Source organism: Pelobates fuscus, chromosome 6 (assembly GCF_036172605.1).
Source record: "Pelobates fuscus isolate aPelFus1 chromosome 6, aPelFus1.pri, whole genome shotgun sequence".
NCBI lineage: Eukaryota > Metazoa > Chordata > Amphibia > Anura > Pelobatidae > Pelobates > Pelobates fuscus.
The window spans coordinates 101,150,620-101,175,994 of NC_086322.1; the positions used below are offsets into that span (position 1 = coordinate 101,150,620).

Genomic DNA, 25,375 nt, shown 5'->3' on the forward strand with positions numbered 1-25,375 from the left:
GGGCGCGCCGAGGAGGTGGAACGCACACCTGAGACCACACGGCCTTACCCCCACCCCCCCCCCACCCCCCACCCCTCAACCTCTAATTGTTCCCCACATCCCGGCCCACATAGGACCCGCACACGAGCACCTGCACTCACGACACAACAGAACACAAAACATACGACACCGACGTCGCCCAGAAGGTGACTGGAGAGGAGACTTGAGACACGACAGGGAATCACCTCATGGTCTAGATCGGCCCATCACTGACACATAGGGACACGACGCCCCAACACGCCAAATGGAGCTTAGGCTACAAAGTACAACTAAGGAACACACGATATACCATCACCAAGCACGAGACAGGGGTTGAGGACAACCACAGACACACATTGACCAACACAAGGGCGGACCGCTAGAAGACCGACATTACACCCAAGGGACACATCGACTACCCACACTTAACCTAATGACCTCATAGCTACACTTGGAACCCCAATGAGCAATCACACAAACGTTGATCACGACCACACATGACAACACTGGGCTTTGCCCAAAGGGAGACCAGCAATGACAGTACAACCTAGAAGACGATAACAGCTAACATGACCTACTAGCAGGCAGATACGTAAGGGAAGAGTACCCTGGAAAGAGGAGACGAAAAAAAAAAAAAAAACTATGGAGGACTGAACACACAACACTCGAGTAACGCTTCACAACTAACAGATGCACAACGGACACATTAGACAGGTCTCAGACGTGACGCTTCCCCGAAGAGTCAGTGACGACCCATAATATGACACGAACCCAGGACCCGGCATAGGGACCATATATCACACGTGGAAACAACACTACGACCGCAAATCCCCTACGGAGGCCCTCATAGAGGGCCCTAGCTTGCCAACCGACGACACAACCTACCCTAGCTAGACGACTCGTAGCCAGAGAGTCACGGGTATTCACAAGATTCAGCGAGACTGGATAGGATAATAACCCAGAGATGGGTCCAGATGGGGCAAGAGACACGAAAGGGAACCCACTACTAGGGGTGCCTGAGAACCTGCAACATGTAGTCATACAATAGGCATTGATGCATGAAAACATACCTGAGACCTGCACATCCTTTTGTTAGCTCAGTTTATTGCGGTATACATGCTTTTTCAACCATAAAAAACGTCTTAACACCAGCAGCACATTGCCAGGTCATGTTAGGAGGGCATTTAAATTGTTACTGTTAATCAATGCAAGACATATGCATGCTGTATGATGAACACTCAGTTTGCCTTGAGACCTGCGTGTCTCCCTTTCAGTTGTTACACATGAGATCTGCGAATCTCGACTGACTAATTGTTATTTTGTTCACCTGAAACCTGCGCGTTTCTTAGCATTTCATCCTTTCTTGCTAAAATCTCAATAAAATGATATTTACAAAAAATAAAAAATAAAAGAATGCTAGTATTATAGCCTCTGTGTATATTATTTTGTACTACATACATATGAGTAAATACCTCGTTTATATTGGTACATGTCCTTGTTCTTGTCCTTGTGGGGACAGCCATCTTGATTGCCCTTTTTGGCAAGACACAACATTTATTTGACGGAATGCCATGGAAGTAAACAAGACCATCCACAATTCCTGACATCAGATGCAAGAGCTGGGCATACCAAAACGATATTTTATGGGACTGCTGTTCTGCCTTCCATCCTAGTGTGCATGTGTCCCCTTTGTAGGTGAGCATACTATCCATGACACTAAGTGCTTCACAGAGACACAGACTAGCAGGCTACACCTCATGCGCCCACTCCCTTACCCATTATCACACCTATAAGTAGCATTCTCACAAACATAGAACCATACAAGCAGACTCCACACACGCACACGCTCTTCCAGCCCTCTCCCACTTATCATTCACCCATTAACCTAGTCACATTCACTATTCAATCATAAGAAACACAAAAGGAGGTAAGAAATTCAAAAGGGGGGGTTGAGAGATACACAGGTGAACATGCATTTTTGTTTTACGGGTGAGGGGGCAGCAAAATGCATCTTCATCAGTATAGCCAAAAGTAATTGCACTGGCCCTGATCAGACCTTCCAAAGTTGGCAGAAAACAAATTTACTTTACAAATTAAGGATCATTCACTTATTTCTTCTAGTAGATAAGCAGATATTCAGCCTGCTATAGTGGCCCTTTGGTTCTGTGTAAAGCCCTTTAAGGGCCTGATTTGTTTTGTCGTTCTGGTTTTCCTATGTTTAGGACAGCTGTAATTTCCTTTCCCACTTGTGCAGTCTGAAGGCAGCTCCACAAAGCACAATGCATCACCCACACAGTGGCAGGCATCCCAACAGTCAACATTTAGGATAGATAGACCAGTCCCAATTTTGTTCCTTGGTGTTCTTAGATGTGGGATGCAATTATACATCATTGGAAGCACTCGCTTTGTGCTAAGGGCATAGGATCATGCAGAGAGCAGTTCATCTGAACTCTCAGAACTGTGTGGCCTGTTTAAAGACAGTCAGGAGGCTGTCAGTCAGGCTGGCACACTTCATCTGTGAGGTGGGCTTCATCACTTTTTGGAATGGGACAATCCATTTTGGGCAATGCCTATGATGTAAATTGTGTCACTGGCATACCTCCTCCAGGCCCACCTACTCTGTATCACTCAAACATCCAAAAGTTGGTAGGTATTCAAGGTATACAAAAAGGGACAATCTGATGCAAAAAGGGCCTACCTGAGAGCCTTGGTTTCGAAGGCAATGGAAATAAATGTGATGTCAACTTTAGTTTGTTTTTATTATTCATTGAAATAATACTCAAATATTAAATTATAATACTTTATTGAATTGTTTTCAAAGAGTGCAGATTTTGGATAGAATGTCACCCTTCCTCTTTTAAGTTTGGGGTTTATTATTATTTCAAGCAAGCTTTGAAGAAATCATCAGAATATGTAATTATTAATTCTGACTCTCCCACTATCTGTTTTTTTTTTTTCTATATTAGAATGTCCTTGGAATTTTACAAGATAGCATTACTTAATGTATAATAAACACACCAAACAGAGAGCTACTGTACTTTGATCACAAATGTTGCAGGTGAAAAAAAAGAAAGATTACATTGTAAGGTTATTCTTGTTCAAGGATCAGAACGTTGACGCATAGTTAAAGAATTTTGAAGCATTGCTTGTCGTATAAATAGAGACTATTTTAATTGAATGGACCTACCAAACACTAAAGCTTATTGTAATAGAGTGAAATTATACTATGGGTGTTGGGCTTTTGTCACAGTATTTTCAAGTAGCTTAACATAAAATCAGGGGCCTTCCTGGTATCCTAAACCCACCTTCTGTCTCTGATATCATTATGGGGAATTTAATTTCCCAATTATGTGTACAAAATGCAGTCTGCATAAAAGCTCAATTAAAAGTTGTAAGTGCAGGGCTACCGCAAGGTTCAACTGCACCAAATCACTGTATCCCTTTTTCCAATGCCAAAATGCCATTGACTAAAGGGCAATGGATTCTTACACTGTCCATATTTTAGCAATGTAATAAGTAAAATTCCTAGCTATAACATGAAGGCCGAGGGGTGAATGTAGTAAACTTCAAATTCCCCACTTGATAGATAAATTGTCTTAAAATGTTTTGACAAAAATCAGAGAGACGGCACCTCATTGCATACACTGTAGTGGTTACGGTACCTAGAGTATCCTTTTAGGACATACGAATGTTTGAGATGTTTTAGGACATATGAATAAGGTGAGAACTAAACAAGCTTAAGATGTCCAGATGTTCCATTTTGCTTTCTACAATAAAACGGTATTATATATCACCTTCGCAATGAAATGCAATATTCTATAGCGATGGAAAATGAATGAGTTTATATGAAGAATATGCTCCTTGATCTAATCATTTGAGCAGCTGTTGGAACCACACCTTGTCTATTTCCAAGTTTGAATTGGTATCAAATAACCGTTATTTACTCCTTTATTCAGTCTTACTTTACACGGTTTCTAATGAACTAAACAGTAACAATGTTTTTGTTAAGGTTATGCAAATACCTAAACATAAATATTATTTTAATAAAATTCTGCCCATAACAAAATGATCTATGTTAATTTAATGTCTATCTGTTACTTTGTAATGATTATAAATGTAGTAGGTTGGCACGCCCTAATGCACAGAGTATGTACTGACACGTATGTTCACTGTCAGTAGAATCTTTACAAAAAACAGTATGTACAGTAATTGTATTATAGGATTTTCTTGTCTTCAGGGTATTTGAATTGCATAGATTTTTTACATAAAGTCCCATATTTATTTCATAAAAATCTTCATGTTACATAGTTTATAAACGGCTTAGGAAAATAACAAAAAAAGAGCTCCCTTCCTCCACCCCCACCCCCCCCCCCCCCCCCCCAACCCCCCTCACCCCCTGACAATTTTTCTTTTACAGGCTTTTCCATCTCTGGGAAGAAAACAATCAGGTAAGTAACTCTCCCTCTTATCTCCTTAGCCAAGGCACCACCATACACGAGAAGTCACATGACACTATGCCCCTGCAAAATGGCTTCTGTCATTTTATTATTATTATTGACATTTATATAGCGCCAACAGATTCCGTAGCGCTTTACAATATTATGAGAATGAGAGGGGATTTAACTATAAATAGGACAATTACAAATAAACTTACAGGAACAATAGGTTGAAGAGGACCCTGCTCAATCGAGCTTACATTCTATAGGAGGTAGGGTGTAAAACACATTAGGACAGGAATTTGCAATCAAATAAGGTGGGCTGCCCTTTAGGAGAGGACAAGAGACAGGTATGTGAGGTAGGGGTTAGTCATTTATTTAATGATCCTCATCAAGTGGTTGAACTGTGTGGATTGCAATGGTTAACATCCATCCGGTTGTAGAAAATAAGGATTTATACTAGTTTAATAGGCGGAAAAACAACTTGAACCCATCAAATTCAACCTTTTTCCAAATCTATTTCTGTTGTTGATCCAAAAGAAGGCAAAAAAAAAAAAAAACAGGTTGGGGTGCTTTCCTACAAACTAGAAAAAAAAATTCCTTCTCGACCCCAGAAAAGCAATCAGATCTCTCATTGGATCAAGAAGCAGTTACCTTAAATATTAAACATTACATCCCTGAATATTATGTTTTTGCAAGAATAAATCCACAGTAATTTCAATCACAATATACATGCTATGTTCCTACACTGCTCATGAGCTTCTATTTGCATTTATGTGAGGATGATGCACACTAGTTACATCTAGGAGTAACACTAATCATACAATTTGCATCAATGGTACACACTACCTACCTCCATCCTACCTGGCTTCATACTTGTCAAAACTGACAATTTTGTCACAGCCACATTGCATCATACCTGTTGCCATGGAGCCCGTGTGTAATTATCCCCAGAGATTTTTAGTTTAAGAATTTGTATAGTTTAAGAATTTGTATGGTTTTGACATAATCATAAAACTGACCCACATACTGCCACCATACTTGCTAATAAATGTAAACCTTGGCGAGAAGCTGGGTCACATATAGGTCAAAAGTTTCTGTCTGTGCTTCATGTGGACTCTGAAGACAAACTTAGGACAGTGAGATAGGGATCCAACATTAGGGTTCTTCCACTGGATTAAGGAATGTTGGCAAATATGCATGGTGCACGCATCAATTCCATGACTTTGTACACAAATAACCAGTGCATGTACCGTTAGAAACCTGAGGCCATATGCAATATCTAGATAAATCCTTCCTTGCCTATGCAATACAGGATTTTCTTTTGTGGTGTCCCCATGCACACCCGTAACCAACTTGCAACTTCCCCAGATGAACACCAAACAGGACTATTCTGGTGTCCCTGCTTGATCATTGGAATGGACTTGATGATGATGAAGATATCAAATCTGCACCTGATTATCGAAATGACCCTAGAACGTTTGTCATTGATTTGTCTTTGATTTGTCTTCCTGATGTGTTTTCTGCCATGTGTCTAATCACACTGGAGCCCATTCCACCCGAAACTTTCCCTTTTTAAATATTTCCAGGTTTCTTTTTCTATTTTCAAAATCCACCAACAAAGGGTCCCAACAGCTTATCCTTTTACAAAGTTTTCTAGCACAAATGTATCTTTCTTTGCATATTTTGTATTTTTTTTTTACAATTTGCAACAATGTGCATGTAATAAAATGTTTCTTTTTAAAAAAAAGATAGATTATATAATAATTGTTCTGAACAAGAGGGGAAAAAAAGCATCATGCAAATAATAATGTTGACATTTTCTAAAGCACTACCCCTAATGTTGTGTTGTTGAATTCTCTGGATAGGCTGACTGACTGTCTCTGATACAAACACTACAGGTGGCATTAATATACAGTGCACACCCACTACATCCCATTGTAACCAGAACTTTTACTTTATTAAAGGAAGAAGTCACTTCAGCATTTCTCAAACAGTTAATTTGCAATATGCTATGTGGTGGTTGCCAATACTGTATGCAGGGTGTGAATTCTCAACGAAGCATATGAATGCTGTGTGCAGGGTCTGAATGCAGGGTGCTATTCAAAGTGTAGGGAGTGAAGATATCTACAGCTATTGGATAAATCAGAGGCAACGTTTTTGAAGTGAGGTGCCTATAGGCAACTTCCTAGTGTCAAATCTGTCTATGACTTCTCTCATATCTATTCATGAAATTATACTTTTAAATGTCACCGATAGGGTGAGGGAGTTCTTGTAGTTAAAGGGAATTTAGAGTTTGAGTGAGATTAGGAATATGAGGACAGGTGCAGTTATATAACCCCAGGTGCTGTGATCAGACCCCAGATAACACCCCAATCACAATAACCAACCCCTGTCAAAGGGAGTGAATGTTCGTATTTGATGCTCAGATACATTTAAATCTTCCCACACACCACATCATAAACAACAACTGTACAATCTCAAAGTCCCCGTCACAGTGATAGCACTATGGGTACAATTAAATAAACACCAAGACAGACAAAGCGATGACCCCCTGGATCGAGATAAGTGATAAAATTCATGCAGTGTGTCAATAATGCTTTTACAGTGGTAAAGCACCATACACAACAACACAGAGCCAGCCACCCAGGGAGAGTGATTGAAATCCCTAGCACAGCGATCTATCGCCGCTCACACAGGCAAAGTCCCAAGTCCATCAGTATTAGCGCCATGCAGTGATAACAGATACATATGATAAAGTAGCATGCCTGTAATAAATCCCGAGCTGCACTCACCCGATGATCACAAGGTCAGAGGCCGGATTGCTAATAGAATGCTGAGATCCAGGCTCTGGGAGGAGATTCGAATGTTGCTGGCGAGCAGCTTTTATTCTACACAAAGATGAGGTTTGGGGAGCTATATGCATTGATGGTCTCAGCCAGCATCCTAAGCTCACACTGCAGGCGTTAGCTGTGCACCCCAGCTGGGCATACCCCTGTATTTGTTGTTATGAGACCACCAAGCCCTTTCTGTCCTTGCTCTCTGCACTGCTAAGGCGCCTGATCCTGTTTTGGTCAGGAGGGAAATAGGGTGCACAGGTAAATGTTTCGTGGAGTGAGTAGGTTAATGGCACACTGGCAGCTGTACCGCCCAGTGTACAGAGAGGAGGAGATCCGGGGCAGATGTGTGTGCAGTGGGCTGAAGCATTTCTGCAGCGTGCAGTGTGGTGAGCTGGGTAAAACATCACAGCATGTGCTTTGTGATTTACCTGACTGCTTATTTCCTGCAGGCAATGCTAAACTACTGCACATCAAGTGCTGACTGCTTTGTTGTGAGCAGTGTTTTATCACATCAGAAGCACAAAGCACTAACACCATTAGCTCTGCATCCCTTCTGCTATAAATATGACACCCCCTCCCCCGCTCTGCTATTTGTAGCCCAGCCCATCCAATCCATGCTATGGAAGTAAACACAGGCTGTCTGTCATATGGGAGCTCTCTAGGAATGGGGAATCTCTAGTAGATTTTTAAAATACATAATGTCTGGATTTTTCACTAACCAAACTAGACGAGCTCTAGACGTAAGCCAAGATGTAAATATAGCTGTAAGACATTTCTTTCCTGGTTTGCAGTTTTGGTCCCAAATTTTGAAATTCCCTCTTCCATTCCAGACAATTTACACTTTAGTGAATAACACCATGTAAACAAAACTAGAATGAGCTGAAAACTCAATTGTGAAACTTAGGTTAACACATCTGCACCCAGAATCCACTTGCTCCTTGGGAGCATTATTCAACAGCCTGATTCCCCAACTTTGCAACCCCATTCCTTCAGTGAGCAAGCCTGATGCCCACCCTCCCCTCCCCACACCATCCTACCCCATGCTCATTATTACATTTATAGATTGTCTGTCACACCTACATTTTAGTTAGGTTAAAAAAAAAAAAAAACCTGCCTCTTATTAGTACACTCCTGCACTTTTTTAAACCATAAAACACATTTTTCCTACCTTCACCTGCTCTTGACATTCCAATTATCTCCAATTTTCATTTTTCACAATTTAGCAATGATCTGTTTTCTCCTCCTCTTTACTTCCTCAGTCTCCCTCAGTATAAAAATCTCTCCTTACACCCACTTCACTCATCCCCCCATCCACATTTACATATGCCCTTCTCTGCTACACTCCCCCCTTCTCTCATCTCATGCCTTACACTCATTTTTCTACTCTCTCACTCCAACCCACAATCGATCTCATCCTAGACCCTATGCATACAAAACCCATTCACACCTCCTGTCACTTTCTCTCATCCTACTTCTAGCAGCTGGTGATGTCTCTCCCAATCCAGGGCCCTTCACCTTCTCTACACACACTAAGACAACCAGAAACCCCACAAACCTCATCACAATACCCTGCCCTTTACCCTCACTTACCAAAATTAATTGTGCACTCTGGAATGCCCACTCCATCTGCAGTAATTTAAAATCAACAACCATACACGACTTTTTAATCTCAAACTCACTCACACTACAGAGACCTGGCTGTCCCCCTCTGATAGCGCTACTCCTGCCTCTTTATGTTTTGTGGGCTACAATTCTCTCACACTCCCAGACTCAACTGTAAAGGAGGCGGCGTAGGCATCCTTCTCTCCCCTCAATGTACCTTTCAACCAATCATAACTCCCCCTGCCCTATCCTTTTCTTCTTTTGAAGTTCACACTGTCCGCCTATTTAAACCCACTCCTTTAAGAATTGCTATCATCTACTGCCCCCCCTCCCCCTCCTCCCGGTTATCCTAGACAATTCATTGAGCACTTTTCTTCTGGCTTCCCCACTTCCTCTCATCTAGCACTCCTTCCCTTATACTTGGGGATTTCAATATCCCAATCAATAACCCTAATTGCACTGATGCCTCTCGTCTGCTCTCTGTAACCTCCTCCTTTGGCCTTACGCAATGGTCCAATTTAGCAACCCATACAGCAGGAAACACTCTTGATCTTGCCTTCACCAACTTCTGTACTGCCTCTAATCTCTCCAATATTCCTTTTCCTCTATCTGACCACCATCTGCTGACTTTTGACATTGGCATACCTAAGACCCAATTGACACCACCATCTGAACATCACTCTCACAGAAACCTCCAATGTCTTGACCTAGAGCATTTCTCCACTAATCTCCAAACTCTCCTTTTACTTATCTCAAACCTCACCTGTCCTAGTTCTGCAACCTCCTTCTACAATTCCACCCTCTCCTCTCAACTAGACATCATGGCACCTTGTACATTTAAATGCCGCAGGCCCCCCCAACAACAACCCTGGCACACCAAGCTCACTCGATACCTCCAAAAATGCTCCAGAACTGCTGAACGCTGTTGGAGAAAGTCTCACTGTGCTTCTGACTTTCTCCACTATAAATTTATGCTGAGCTCATACAGCTTGGCTCTTTCCTCTGCAAAAGTTAATTACTTCAATACCCTCATAACCACACTCTCCCGCGAACCCAAACGACTATTTCACACATTTAACTCTCTTCTTCGCCCTGCTGTACCTCCTCCACCTACTAACTTGACTGCCTCAGACTTTGCAACTCACTTCACTGACAAGATCGCTACAATCAGAGAAGAGATCTCTCATCTTTCTCCTCCCCCTTGCAATACTTCCCCTAACTTCACTCCCTCTGCTGTTCTATGTTCATTCGCACCCGCTACATTGGAAGAGGTTTCTGCTCTGCTCCAGTCCTCCCGCCCCACCACCTGCTCCCTAGATCCAATTCCCTCGCATCTCATCCGTACTCTGTCTTCTTCTCTTTCTCCACCTCTCACTAAAATTCTCAATCTCTCTCTCTCCTCTGGTATATTTCCATCGCCCTTCAAACATGCAACTGTAACCCTAAAGAAGCCCAATCTTGACCCTAACTCCCCATCCAACTATCGTCCTATCTCGCTACTGCCTTTTGCATCTAAGATCCTTGATAGAATTGTGTATGCGAGATTGACAGACTTCCTTGAATCAAACTCTCTGCTAGACCAGCTTCAGTCTGGTTGCCGCGCTAAGCACTCTGTGGAAACGGCACTGACCAAAGTATCCAATGATCTACTCGCTGCAAAATCTTGTGCTTTTGACACTGTTGATCATCAACAGCTTCTTCTCATCCTTAGCAATATCGGTCTACAAGATATTGCTCTCTCCTGGTGCTCCTCCTACCTCACCCAGCGCTCTTTCAGTGTTTCTTTCTCTGGCTCTGCTTCTTCTCCCCAACTCCTCTCTGTTGGTGTCCCTCAAGGTTCAGTCCTTGGTCCGCTACTGTTCTCCATCTATACTGCCTCCCTTGGTAAACTCATTAGCTCCTTTGGCTTCCAATATCATTTCTATGCAGATGACACGCAAATCTACCTGTCCTCTCCTGATCTCTCCCCGTCCCTCTTGACTAGTGTCTCTGACTGCCTCTCTGCTGTTTCTAACTGGATGGCTGCCCACTTCCTTAAACTAAACTTGACCAAAACTGAAATTCTGGTCTTTCCTCCCTCAAGTGTTGTTACTCCTGTGTCTGTCTCCCTCCAAGTCAATGGTGCTACCATCAGCTCCACCACGCAGGCTCGCTGCCTAGGTGTTCTCTTTGACTCCGACCTCTCCTTCAAGCCTCATGTTCACTCTATCGCCAAATCCTGTCATTTCCATCTCAAAAATATTGCGCGCATCCGCCCCTACATAACGCCAGATGCGACTAAGGTGTTGGTCCATTCCACTGTACTTTCTCGCCTTGACTACTGTAATCCGCTTCTCAGTGGTCTTACGTGCTCCCAACTTGCACCGTTACAGTCCATAATGAATGCGGCGGTGAGGCTTATCTTCCTGTCCGCCCGCACCTCCCATGCCTCACCCTTCTGTCAGTCCCTACATTGGCTTCCTATAAAATATAGAGCTCAATTTAAAATTCTGGTTCTTGCTTTCAAATGTCTACATAATGCTGCTCCCATCTATCTATCCTCCCTTATACACAAGTATGTCCCGTCTAGGCCCTTACAATCTGCTGAAGACTTACGTCTATCTTCTGTCCGTACTCCCACCTCTGATGCTCACCTTCAAGACTTCTCGAGGGCTGCACCGTTCCTGTGGAACTCGCTTCCCTCCTCCGTTAGATGCTCACCCAGTCTCCACTCCTTCAAAAAATCATTAAAAACCCACTTCTTCATAAAAGCATATCAATTAAACTCTTAATAGCTCCCAACTAATTCCTCTTCTGCAACTGTCACTAGTCTAATACTATCCTTACCTTTTCTGTCATTTTACCCCACTCCCTCTAGCATGTAAGCTCATTGAGCAGGGCCCTCAACCCCTCTGTTCCTGTGTGTCCAACTTGTCTGGTTACAACTACATGTCTGTTCGTCCACCCATTGTAAAGCGCTGCGGAATTTGAAGGCGCTCTATAAATAATAATATAATAATAATAATAATGCAAAATTAAAGGAGCACTCAAACACCATAACCACTATCCTAGAGCACTATTGAATGCACTCTGGAATGCTCTGGCATTCCCCAGTGTAACTAGTCAAACTATTTTTGAACAGTTTGGCTTCTTACCAGGCGTCTGCCGGGTGCAGCTCCCCACCTCCACTACTATTGCACGGCAGTCAGAAGCTCCTTAGCAGAAACCTCTGTTAGCTCTTCAGAGCTGAGCCATGCAGTTCTCATTGGCTAAGATTGATCAGCTGGTGCTCTTAGCCAATGAGCTAAACTTGAATTGCAGAACTTAGCCGAGGAGAGCCATTGGAAGCTACTGCTTAGGAGCTTCTGACTGTCCAGTGTCAGTAGTGGAGGCAGGGAGGGAGCCAGGCAGACTGCATGTAAGAAGTCAGTGTTCAAAAACAGGTTACAATGTAGGGTCGCCCTGGCACTCGTGGCACCATAAACACTACAGCAACAGGTATTGACTATTGTGCTCGGAGTGTTCCTCTAACACATTAAGCCCCTTTAATTATATAATTATATTTTGGATCCGTGTACAATTGTAGCCTCTTTACCCAGATATTATGAGGAGGTTCTATAAAAATCTGGGCATCAGTAACTTAACAGCATTCAGCCATCTACCCACTCATGTTTTGCAGTGACCTGTAACAAAGTGTGCACCACTATGGAGTTGTATAACAACTGATTCAAGCATGGGAGAAGGATCTCTCAAAGCTTCCCAATGGTCACTAATCACAGTCCACCCTAACCTTACCCTAGTACAACGATGGCGAACCTATGGCACGTGTGCCACAGCTGGCACGCTGAGCCCTCTCTGTGGGCACGCAGCTGCAGCCATAGGTCGCCAGATTTGAGTGACCGGTAGGAGGGAAGCACACAGTGCTCCCTCCTGCCAGTCACTCTGATTAGCGTGGCCGGGCGGGGATGGAAGAGCACTAAGGACTTGAGGGGAATGGAAGAGCACTGTGTGTGTGTGTGTGTGTGTGTGTGTGTGTTCGCCATGTTGGCACTTTGAAGGAAAAAAAAATTGGTTTGTATTGCGGTTTGGGCACTCAGGCTCAAAAATGTTCACCATCACTGCCCTAGTACCATCCTTTTAAACTGTAACATGTAGTGATACCTGATATGGATGCCGCAACATAGTGATATGTAAAATGAATGCAGCAACATTTGAGTATTTCCCATAAAATGGTCAGCGTTTAAAAACATGTTTTTTTTTCTTGGTTTATTTACTATAAACATTGTGGTGAGATCAAACACAATAAAACTTCCCAGAGTGCAAATACTAATATTATTGTTATTTCTCGAGTTTCTATGCCCACGAAGGACTTCTCAAAGTCCAACTTGAGATATGCACACTAACTAACCCCACATTAGCAATGGTTTTAAAGATTAACATGGAAGGGTTGCCAAATCCTCTAGCAATGAGTCAGTCAGTCCTGGCACGTCTATCATAATTGAATCAGCATAATATAAACCAAGGCACACATTGATAATTGCTTCCAAAACAATATATGTTGACATACCACGTCACCACAAAATTGCCACATTCCATTGAGAAAATGTACATCACAGATTCAATGGTTTCTACATACTGGCGTCATGATGGATACACAACAAAATAATAATTTGTAAATTGTATCTGTCTCCAGGGATCCACTGTTTCATTGAGTACAGTACTCTGATGTACTGGTCCTTGATCAAAAAGTATTAGCATGCCAGGAAGCAGTGTACTAACTTATTAAAATAAAAATTAAATTTATTTAAAAAAAAACACAAAAATAAATAAAAACAAATAAGTTAAAATACAGTACTTTATAGAAAACTGCTCTTGTCCCTCTAGACACGTTGCACCTGTATACTTGCAAAACATAATATTCAGGGATATAATTTGTTATATATGGGGTAACAGCTTCTTGATCCAAGAAGAGATCTGACTTCCATTCTGAGGTCAAGAATTATTTTTTTCCTATTGCAAAATTGGAAATCGCTTCGTTCATTTTGGTTTAACAGCAAAAACAAACCTGCTCCTGGTGCGCGCTGCTTTCCTTGTCGCACTGTCTGAGGCCGTGCTGCTCCTCACCTCAGGTCGCGCAGCCAGAACGCAACAAGCGGCCGTGCATCCTGAACAATGAAATCTTTATGCTTACCATTCGACCCAGTAGACATCTCCCTCTCCTGGTTTGTGCGGGCTTAAAACCACTCAGAAGTTGCTTTCTTGCATTCCCTTGGACGCTGCCCACTTGAATGGTATAGTAACATCACACCTGCCCTCAGAGTGACTACATCATCTAGGTGACCACATTGTTAATCATTTGGGAGTTGCAGAGATGACGTTGACCAGGGCTCGAGTCCTGCAGGAACGCATGGGAACGGCGTTCCTGCACTTTTTCCAAAGCAGGAACGCCGTTCCCAGTCCTGCAGGACCTGCCCTGCTAACTGCACACAGGAACCCATCACACGCGGCGTTCTTCTCCAGCTCTCTCAGCTTCAAATCTCGCGAGACCCGCAGCTGTAAGAGCGTTGCCACGGGTTACCATGGCAACGCTCCGCACAGGCGAGTCTCGCGAGAGTTGAAGCTGAGAGAGCTGGAGAAGAACGCCGCGTGTGATGGCCCCTGTGTGCAGCGGCTGCTACCCTCCACCGGACCACCAGGCGATCTCCCCCCTCCCTGACAAGGTAAGAAGCAGGGAGGGGGGAGTAAAGTAAAAAAAAAAAAAAACACATAAAAGTTAAAAAGCAAATGCATCCCCCCCATCATCCAGCACACACACACATAATCCAGCACACACACACACACACACATAATCCAGCACACACATAATCCAGCACACACACACACACATAATCCAGTACACACACACACATAATCCAGCACACACATAATCCAGCACACACACACATAATCCAGCACACACACATAATCCAGCACACACACATACACAATCCAGTACACACACACACACACATAATCCAGTACACACACACACACACACACATAATCCAGTACACACACACACACACACACACACACACATAATCCAACACACACACACATAATCCAGCACACACACACACATAATCCAACACACACACACATAATCCAGCACACACACACACATAATCCAGTACACACACACACATAATCCAGTACACACACACATAATCCAGCACACACACACATAATCCAGCACACACACACATAATCCAGCACACACACACACATAATCCAGTACACACACACATAATCCAGTACACACACACACATCATCCAGCACACACACACACACATAATCCAGTACACACACACACACACATCATCCAGCACACACACACACACATAATCCAGTACACACACACATAATCCAGCACACACACACATAATCCAGCACACACACACATAATCCAGCACACACACACACATAATCCAGCACACACACACACATAATCCAGTACACACACACACATAATCCAGCACACACACACATAATCCAGCACACACACACACATAATCCAGTACACACACACACACATCATCCAACACACACACACACATCATCCAACACACACACACATAATCCAGCACACACACACATCATCCAGCACACACACACACATCATCCAGCACACACACACACACACACACATCATCCAGCGCACACACACACATAATCCAGCACACACACACATAATCCAGCACACACACACATAATCCAGCACACACACACATCATCCAGCACACACACACATCATCCAGCACACACACACACACAATCATCCAGCACCCACACACACACACACACACATAATCCAGCACACACACTGCATTCATTATACACAATCTGCACTTACTACAAACACACTACATTCATTATACACACTCTGCACTCATTACAAACACACTAAATTCACTGTACACACTGCACTCACTACACACACTACATTCACTATACACACTCTGCATTCATTATACACACTCTGCATTCACTACACACACACTACATACACTGCATTCATTATACACACTCTGCACTCACTACAAACACACTACATTCACTATACACACTCTGCATTCATTATATAGACTCTGCATTCATTATACACACTCTGCACTCACTACACACTACATTCACTATACACACTCTGCACTCACTACACACTACATTCACTATACACACTCTGCATTCACTACAAACACACTACATACACTGCATTCACTACAAACACACTACATACACTGCATTCATTATACACAATCTGCACTCACTACAAACACACTACATTCATTATACACAATCTGCACTCACTACAAACACACTACATTCATTATACACACTCTGCACTCACTACAAACACACTACATTCATTATACACACTCTGCACTCACTACAAACACACTACATTCATTATACACACTGCACTCACTACAAACACACTACATTCACTATACACACTTTGCACTCACTACACACTATATTCATTATACACACTGCACTCACTACACACACACTACATTCATTATACACATTCTGCACTCACTACAAACACACTACATTTATTATACACACTGCACTCACTACAAACACTTCATTATACATACTCTGCTCTCACCACAAACACACTACATTTATTATACACAATCCGCACTCACTACAAACACACTGCATTCATTATACACACTCTACACTTACTACAAATACACTACATTCATTATACACACTCTACACTTACTACAAACACACTACATTAATTATACACACACTGCACTCACAACAAACACACTACATTCATTATACACACTCTGCACTCACTACAAACACACTAAATTTATTATACACACTGCACTCACTACAAACACACTACATTCATTATACACACTGCACTCACTACAAACACACTACATTCATTATCCATACTCTGCATTCACTACAAACACACTACATTCATTATACACACCCTGCACTGCACTATATGCATAGGAGTGCAATTTTTTTTAAGGCGGGGGGGGGAAGGAGGCGGAATCCTGGGTGAGTTCCCACACTTTTTTCCCCAGGACTTGACCCCTGACGTTGACCAATCAGATCATGAGCCTATATAATGCTAACTTGGGCCTTAGTCAGTGTCCTATCGTAGATTCTGCCTTGATACATATTAGTGCTTATATTAACTCTCTCTTGATATTTTGATATTGACCTCGGCTTCTCTTTATTTCGTATATTTCTGGTATCCTGACCCGGCTTGTTATTCCATTTATCCATATTTCTATATTCCTGAGCTTGTCTGTATCTTTCTTATGTTAAGTCCGGCCTCTCTAAGCTTCTGTAATACGTCTATCTAGTACTTCTGTTTGTGGGATTTGCCATTCCTGTAAGTAGGGGGTCAGCCCCATGACAGCATGTCTCTTTTCAGCCTATGTAACTATGTAAAAAGAAAACCTGCTGCATAAATATTAAACCCTGCATATTATTCCGTCAATCTACTTTTTGCTATAATAACAACTTTAATTATTTTTGGGATTCGATTCTACCAGCTTTGCACACTGACTGTATGTCATTTTTGCTTGTTATTCTTGGTCAATTTGTTCTGTGTGGTTCAAGTTTGTTGGGTGGTGCTTGTGGACTGCAATCTTCAAATAGTACCACGGATTCTGTTGAATGTCCCTGTCTTTGTTCTTGTGTTGAAGTTGCTTTTGCCTTGTGCTTGGAATCATTGTAATGCTGAAAGGCGAACTTTCTCCCAATATTCAGCTGTATGGCTAGCCATAGGTAAACATTTTAAAGTAATAGTCAGTCTTAAAAAATATTGAATTATATAATCACTGTTACCGCTAAGGTGTGCGTGCCCACTTTCGAGGGAGCACACAGAGGTTTTGACTCTGCACACAGATCTCAATGTCGCCTGCCAGAAGGTGGGTGGGTGCAGCGAGAAGCAGATCAATAACTGTCCAAGGGGGCCCAGGAGGTGGCCGGTTTGCCACCTTAGGGCACCCCCGAAGCTTAAGGAAGAGAGTAAGAAGTCGAAGGGGGGGGGGGGGTTTGTAAGGGAACTCTGACATGTTTCTAGTCCCTCTCTGCTCCCTCGCAGGCCCTCTGTAGTGATGCTGGGAGCCGCAATATGACGTCACTTCGGAATATGACATGCAAGGGAGCAGAGAGGAAATGGAAGATTCATTCTCTACTGGACCCCATGGAAAAAGTCCCCTAGTGGACACTGGGAAGAAAATCCCCCCATTGGACTCCCGGAAGAAAATACCCTCACAGGACCCAGAGAAGAAAATTTCCACTGGACCCCATGGAGAAGATCTACTATAGGTAGCCAGGCTGAATGGGCCTAAGAAATAAAATGAATGTGTGTGTGTGTGTGTGTGTGTGTGTGTGTGTTTGTGCAAGAATGTATAAATGTAAATTTTGGATCAGGAAGAAATTTTGCACAAGAGAAAATTTCTGTGCACACCAACTAAGAAAATTTAGAGGGAATAATACTAGATACAAAATGTTATATATTTATTCATATTTGTGCTGGTATGCTTATCTTAATCATGCTTATGATATGTTTATCTCAATCATAGTTAGAGAAAAATAATATTACAGATTGGTACAGAAATCTTCTGTTATCCAGTTATCATTAGATATGATTTCCTAAAATGCTGACATCAACCATACATGGGAGAGTACAAAATGCCTCCAGAGACTGCCTATACGGAAATGACTAATTGTAATATGTTCTAGTTTTCCATAGGGATAATACGAACCGATGCAAGCTCAAAACACTGAGTTTGTACTGCCCTTATAATCACAATGTGTGCTATCAAACTGAAAAAAACTACATTCTAAAAAAATGAAAGTGTAGAGAAATTGTTTTAAGATACTACAGAAAAAAATATTAGAGATAGATTAAAAAATGTATTACATAAACTGAAACATGATTTATTGATTTTATAATGGACTAATAGTTTAAAGACTTATTTAATACAATACATAAAAAGCATGCAATTAGCTTACCTGTTAGTTACATAGAGGGGTATATACTACATAGAGGGGTATATACTACATAGAGGGGTATATACTACATAGAGGGGTATATACTACATAGAGGGGTATATGCTAAGGCAATATATGGAAAACACAAAGAGAAAGAGTATAGTTCAGATAGTATTTAAATGTACTGGAGAATTGGATGATAAATAGAACCACTCAAATAGTTCTGAGCCTGACAATACTGGCTCAGTAAATTACACCTTTGTGCTCTTTCGACAGCATCACACCTTCCCTGTAATGTAGCTCTACAAATATTTAAAAAGTCAATCCAGTATTGGCACTTAGTACCAGATGATTATAATGAATTGCCAAAATGCATTTGTTTTTAGTTACAGCATCTTGTACACCTTTATAAAGCATGAAAGGGTCTGTTTTTATTGGAGCAAGCAGATTTTATAGTAGAAGGAATAGAGCTAATTTTAACTAATACATATTTTTGGTTTAATGGGGATTATTATCTCCAGACCTGTGGAATGGCGATGGGGATGAGGTTCACTCCCAGTTACGCCAACCTAATTATAACATTTTGGGAATAGAAATATATATACCAGGGGCATGGCTGGACGACAAGCCTCGTTACTTATCGCCGGTAAATAGATGATTTATTCTTTATTTAGAAGGGCACAATTGATGATTTGGACAATTGTATTGGCTATTTAAATTCTAATGACTTGGGTATCATTTTATAGTCAATTTTAGTAATATTTTGGTAATTTTTTTAGATTTTAAATTTTTTTGTAAAGATGGAATAATTAATACCAGTACACAATTCAAATCTGTAGACGTTAATATCTACATACAAACTTCAAACTGTAATTTTTCTCCTTGGCTAAGGAATTCTAAAATTTCAATTTATTAAGCTAGGGAAAAATTGTACAGAAATAGATACATTTCTGGAACAGGCTTTAAAACTGAAAAATTATTTTATTTTAAAAGGCTATAGAGAATCAGATTTAGATACATGTTCAGAACAGGTTTTAAATATGCAAAGAGACATTTTATTGAGAGAAAAAGGAAGAAAAGCAGGATGATTTATGTAACAATATACCAATTATATATAATTACAACCAAAACTATAGACAATTAAGAAATATTATAAATAAACATTGGCCAATTTTAAGAGAAGATCCCTATTCTGCCTAACAAACCTAAGATAATTTTTAGAGGGGCACCAATTCAAGACAAAATTCAAAAAAAAAAAAAACATATACAAATGACTCCCAAAAATATTCTTTTTTTAAATAAAGGAAAGGACTTATTTGGATGTGGCACTTGTTTAGCTTGTAGAAACACTCAAAACAAGAAGAGACATATTAAAAAGTTTAAAAAGGCACAAGAGACTGAAGAATTTTTCATACAAGATTTAATTACATGCCACTCCATGAATGTTGTTTATTTATTGATATGCCCCTTAAATATTTATTTATTGATATGCAGACTTAAATATGTTGGAAGCACAAAGCGCAATTTACATACTATGACGGACATATTGTGCCCTAACACTTTAAATTAAAACACAATGGAGACCCAAGGGAGATCTACAATTCCTGGAAATACAAAATATATAGGGGATATATTGGCAAGGAGGAGATATTATCAGGTCTAAATATAGATAATATAGATTTTAAATTATGTCATTTCCTATGAACCCCAAAAACTGCATACTTTTCTCCCCCACAAATCTATATATATATTGTTCCTTGCAAATCTTTCTTCTGTGAAATTCAATTTATTTATGGTTTATTCCACTATATGTATGTCTTTTTGTTAAAGGAGCACTATAGTGCCAGGAAAACAAACTAGTTTTCCTGGCACTATAGAGTCATTAGGACCCCCCACCCTCATGGCCCCCCTCCCACTTGGCTGAAGGGGTTAAAACCCCTTCAGCCACTTACCTTTCTCCAGTGCCGGGGTCCCTCGGCGCGGGTGACCTCTCCTCCTCCTGCTGACGTCAGCGCCGAATGTGCATGTGCGGCAAGAGCCGCGCGCTCATTCAAACCGCCCATAGTAAGGCATTACTCAATGCTTTCCTATGGACGTCCAGCATTTTCCCACTGTGATTTTCACAGTGAGAATCGCGGAAGCGGCCTCTAGTGACTGTCTCCCTGACATTAACCCTCAGTGTAAACTCAGTTTCTCTGAAAGTGCTATGTTTTCAGCTGCAGGGTTAAAACTAGAGGGACCTGGCACCCAGACCACTTCATTAAGCTGAAGTGGTCTGGGTGTCTATAGTGGTCCTTTAATGATGTATTATCTATTTCTTACAATATATTTATGTGCAATGTTAAATATAGCCATTTTTTTTATTTAAATTGTTTTAATTTATTTTGACGACATATATATAGATTCACATACAATTTGAATAATATTGCATATACAGGTATATGTTTATTCAGTATTTCATTTTTAGAGATTTTTTGAATTATATATAATTCTTTCCCTCCGTTTTTTCCTTTTATCCCCCTTCTTTCCCATATCCAAAATGAATTCCCGTGATGTCATATGAGCGTTCTCACGCTCTTTATAGTTAATCATGAACATTTGGGAAAAAGAGGGAGATCCCCCCACGAATGGACAGAAGTGATGTATTACGGAGGACCGCATTGTCACTTCCGCCCGAAAGATAAACAGAGAAGACAGGTATGGTAAGCTGGACGGCTCAAACGGAAAGTGACATATCGCGGCTATCCCCAAAGTCACAGGCCGCCAGCAAGAGCATAGAGTAGGAAGTGATTAAAGATAGAGAAAGCCCAATCAGGGCTATGTGTCTGGGTGGAAAGGCGCATTGGTTTAAATACAGGACAAAAGCTCAGAACACATACAGCCGACTGAGGAAGCTTTATATAAGCAAAACGCATTTTGGCAATTGATTATAACCATCTAAGTGCAAACACTTGATTTACTTTTTAAATATTTGTTCTATTTATTTAATAAATTGTTTTTATTAGATTCACTTTTGTGTCCAACCTGGTTCTGCTGGTTCTGCATTCATCCAAAGGGGTTGTGTCATCCCATAAGTTGACACCAAGCCTTCCAAGCTCAGAGCCAGGATTGTAAGGCTCTATTCAAGGTGAGCTTAACTTTTAATTCACCATTAAGTCAATAAGCTCCATACATGCTACACCAATATTTTTGTCCATTTCTTTCTACATATATGGAGATCTACACTGCCATTCGGGGAATGTGTGATGCTGTGGAAAGAGCACTAAGGTGTAATTTACTGAGCCAGCATTGTAAGGGTCAAAAATATGTGAGTGGTTCTATTTATCATTCAACTCCCCTGTACATTTAAATACCATCTGCATTATGTACTTTTTCTCTTTATGTTTTCCATATATTGCCTTGGCATATACCCCTCTATGTAACTAAGAAGGGATAAGAGTCATACAAATTAAATCAAACAAACTCTAACCACCAACACCTGTAGGCAGAAGCGTACATCATCAATAACCTGGATATACACAAATAGTACATTGCTGGGACTGTCCACCCTCTGGCTGTGTTCAATACTTGTCTGGTTTCTTTTTAGTGCTGAGAATTACTGTCCTTTGGCACTAAAAGCAACTTTAAAAATAATGTTCCTGCTTTTCCCTGTACTCTTAATGTAGTTGGGCATATTTGTACTTACCCAGTCAAATGTCCTGAATCTTTTTCTTTTTACACTAAAGCAGTATAACAAATTACACAAGAAGGATGTTAGGGCACTACTGGCACCATAACCACTACAGCCTGCTGTAGAAGTTTTATTGTTTGGAGTGATTAACAATGAGCGTTCCACTGTTTTGAGTGTTATAATTGCAAAAAACCCATGAACACTTGGTAAGCAGGAATCTATTGGATATGTAGTTCATCACTCACTATAATTTTGTGTTCTGTTTTCTACATTTAATTTTGATTTCGTACTTCACAGAACTCAAATACCGTGCATCTAAGTAGTAAAGGGGCAAATAGTTAAATGAGTGGAAATGTAATCTAACTTGAGGAGACATTTTCTCAATTTATTAGCTAGTCAGCTGAAGAAAATAATAAAAAAGAAAGAATCTCAAAATTAAACTGAAACATTAAAAAAGATAGGATATATTTAAATGATTAAACGTGTAACATAGTCATTTGTACTAGTGAAAGGTCTTCCTAGCTAATTAATAAGTCAGCTGAAAAAAAAAACACATTAAAAACAATATCTAAAATATGAAATTAATATTAAAATATTAAATACGTAATATTAAAAGTGTCTTTATACATGGGTGGTCACTTATTCCTCATTCTCAAGGCCTGGGTGTCTCGGGGTTTTGCGCAGTATCTTAGCTGTTCCTATAACTGCACTCTTCTAGACAGCAATCTTAGATGATCCACTTGGAATCTGTTGAAGCAACTCCCAAACTCTCAACTACCCTTTGTGATATCTCCCATCTGTACTTAGGCAGGTCCAGCCCATGTTCTGTGCAGATGTCCCAGCAATCGCAGTGTATTCTGTTCCTTCTAACATCTTGCAACCAGCAATGCTGGATTGTCTCAGAGACCTCTTTGCACAGTCTGCACCTGGGTCCTGGCTGGTTGGTAGACCCCCACTTCTATTGATCTGTGTTGAGTGCCTGTTCCTGTGCTGCTAAGATTAATGCCTCAGTGCTGTCTTTCTGTCCTGTCTTTTCCAACCACTGGTGGGATTTATTCATGTGAGCCACATAAACTATCTGCAGGTGGTTCACCCCATGGAAAGGTTTGTCTTGCCATGGAATCTCCTTCTTTTCCTCATCCGCCTAACTGACACTGGACATCCTTACGCTATGGGGACGTCGAGCGTCATTGTAAACCTCATAGGAAACCATTGCTTTCCTATGGGGGAAGTCCTAATGCGAGCACGGCGATGGCAGCGCATACGCATTAGGTCCATCCACCTGCTGATGTCGGCAAGGGAGGAGCAGAGGAAAAAGCTGGAGGGACATCGGCACCAGGATCAGGTAAGTGATAGAAGCCTTTTTTAACGCCTTCTGCACCATGGGGGTGGGGGAGGGGTTGGACTTTTGGGAGGGATACGCCTACAATCAATACACTTTTGTGAGTGCTAGCTTGAACACTAGTATATTGGTGTTATCAGAGTAATAATAAGAGTCTTATTCTTCTTTAACTGTAGACCCTGTTTATATTTTGTTAGGTAGGTGTCTGTGCATGTGTGTGCCTGAAGCAGGGAGGGGAGAGCAACCTCAGTACAGCTCAGCCTAGGGCAGTCTAAAATGTAATACCATCTCTGCGAGTTCCTTTTGATCAGCTCAAAAGGAAAATTAGAAAGCAAACAATCTCTTTTACAGACAGTAGATGTCACTGCCAGACATTGTACGTTTATTGGTGCATTTGTGTCAGTGGAAGATGTCAACACAGAGGCCTACTGTAAATGTTTAGAGCATTATTATTCTTTCAAAAGTATTTTGTATTTTCCTAAATATATATTTGCTAGATGTGTGTGAAATATACGGGTTATCAGCCTGTATTTAGCATCCCTATGTGAAATCAATAAATCAAGCAGAATTTCTTTATAATGATTAGGTAATTCATACAGCTCCATATGATTTCTACATCCTAGTGTTGTGCTAGTGCAAAAACAAAATATACACGTCCAACAATACTACATACTCTTTCACATTTACTACCTGTGTGCCATATTTCTCCATTTAGAGTTTACCTTTTAGTTTTGTCCTGGAGTAGTGATATGGCCTACCACATTGCCATATTAGTAAATAACACAACAAGAAGACATAGTCTTAAATTAGAGGGGCAAAGGTTTAGAAATGATATCAGGAAGTATTACTTTACTGAGAGGGTAGTTGATGCATGGAATTGCCTTCCAGCTGAAGTGGTAGATGTTAACAAAGTGAGGGAGTTTAAGCAGGCGTAGGATAGGCATAAGGCTATCCTAACTATAAAAAACTAATACAAGTATTTAGAAAATTGGGCAGACTAGATGGGCCGAATGGTCTTCTCTGCCGTCACATTCTATGTTTCTATTTTTAACACATATAAAGTGTGTAGGTCTGCAATGTGTAAAGCTGAGTCCAATACAGATTACAATTTCCAAATGTCAAACCATTGTATAATGTCTAATAATTGATTGGCTAATTAATCATTAATCACACCATAGCTGTAGGAATGCCAAAATAATGCTTATTCTGGACCCATGACAAATCAGTTATCATGGTGCACTGTAAGACAACAGGGAGTTTATAAAATATAACTATAGACTCTCCCAAATACCAATTCGAATTATGCCAAACATAATTATCACCTGTTACTGAAAGATTCACAGAATTCCCCAACCAAATCCGACACAACTCATTGCCAGGCATTAGGGACATATTTAGATGTAGTGTAAATCTATCATAGTTTAAAAAAGAACTTCTAGCTCTATCATTGCCTACAGAATAGCTGGG

At 40.9% G+C, this 25,375-nt stretch overlaps 1 protein-coding gene across 2 annotated transcripts in view; it reads right to left on the bottom strand.

The window, feature by feature from the left end:
• The window catches only part of FAM149A (family with sequence similarity 149 member A), a 68,005-nt gene that overhangs the window by 19,613 nt on the left and 23,017 nt on the right, over window positions 1–25,375 (bottom strand). Inside the window, exon 1 of one of the 2 annotated variants that reach the window (XM_063458094.1) lies at window positions 7,250–7,514. The exons of the other annotated variant lie outside the window; for it this stretch is intronic. Within the exon in view, the coding sequence (XP_063314164.1) occupies window positions 7,250–7,380 (131 nt within the window). The 5' untranslated portion in view covers window positions 7,381–7,514. Of the gene's footprint in view, window positions 1–7,249; window positions 7,515–25,375 lie in introns of those variants that run through there. 2 annotated transcript variants of the gene reach the window in all.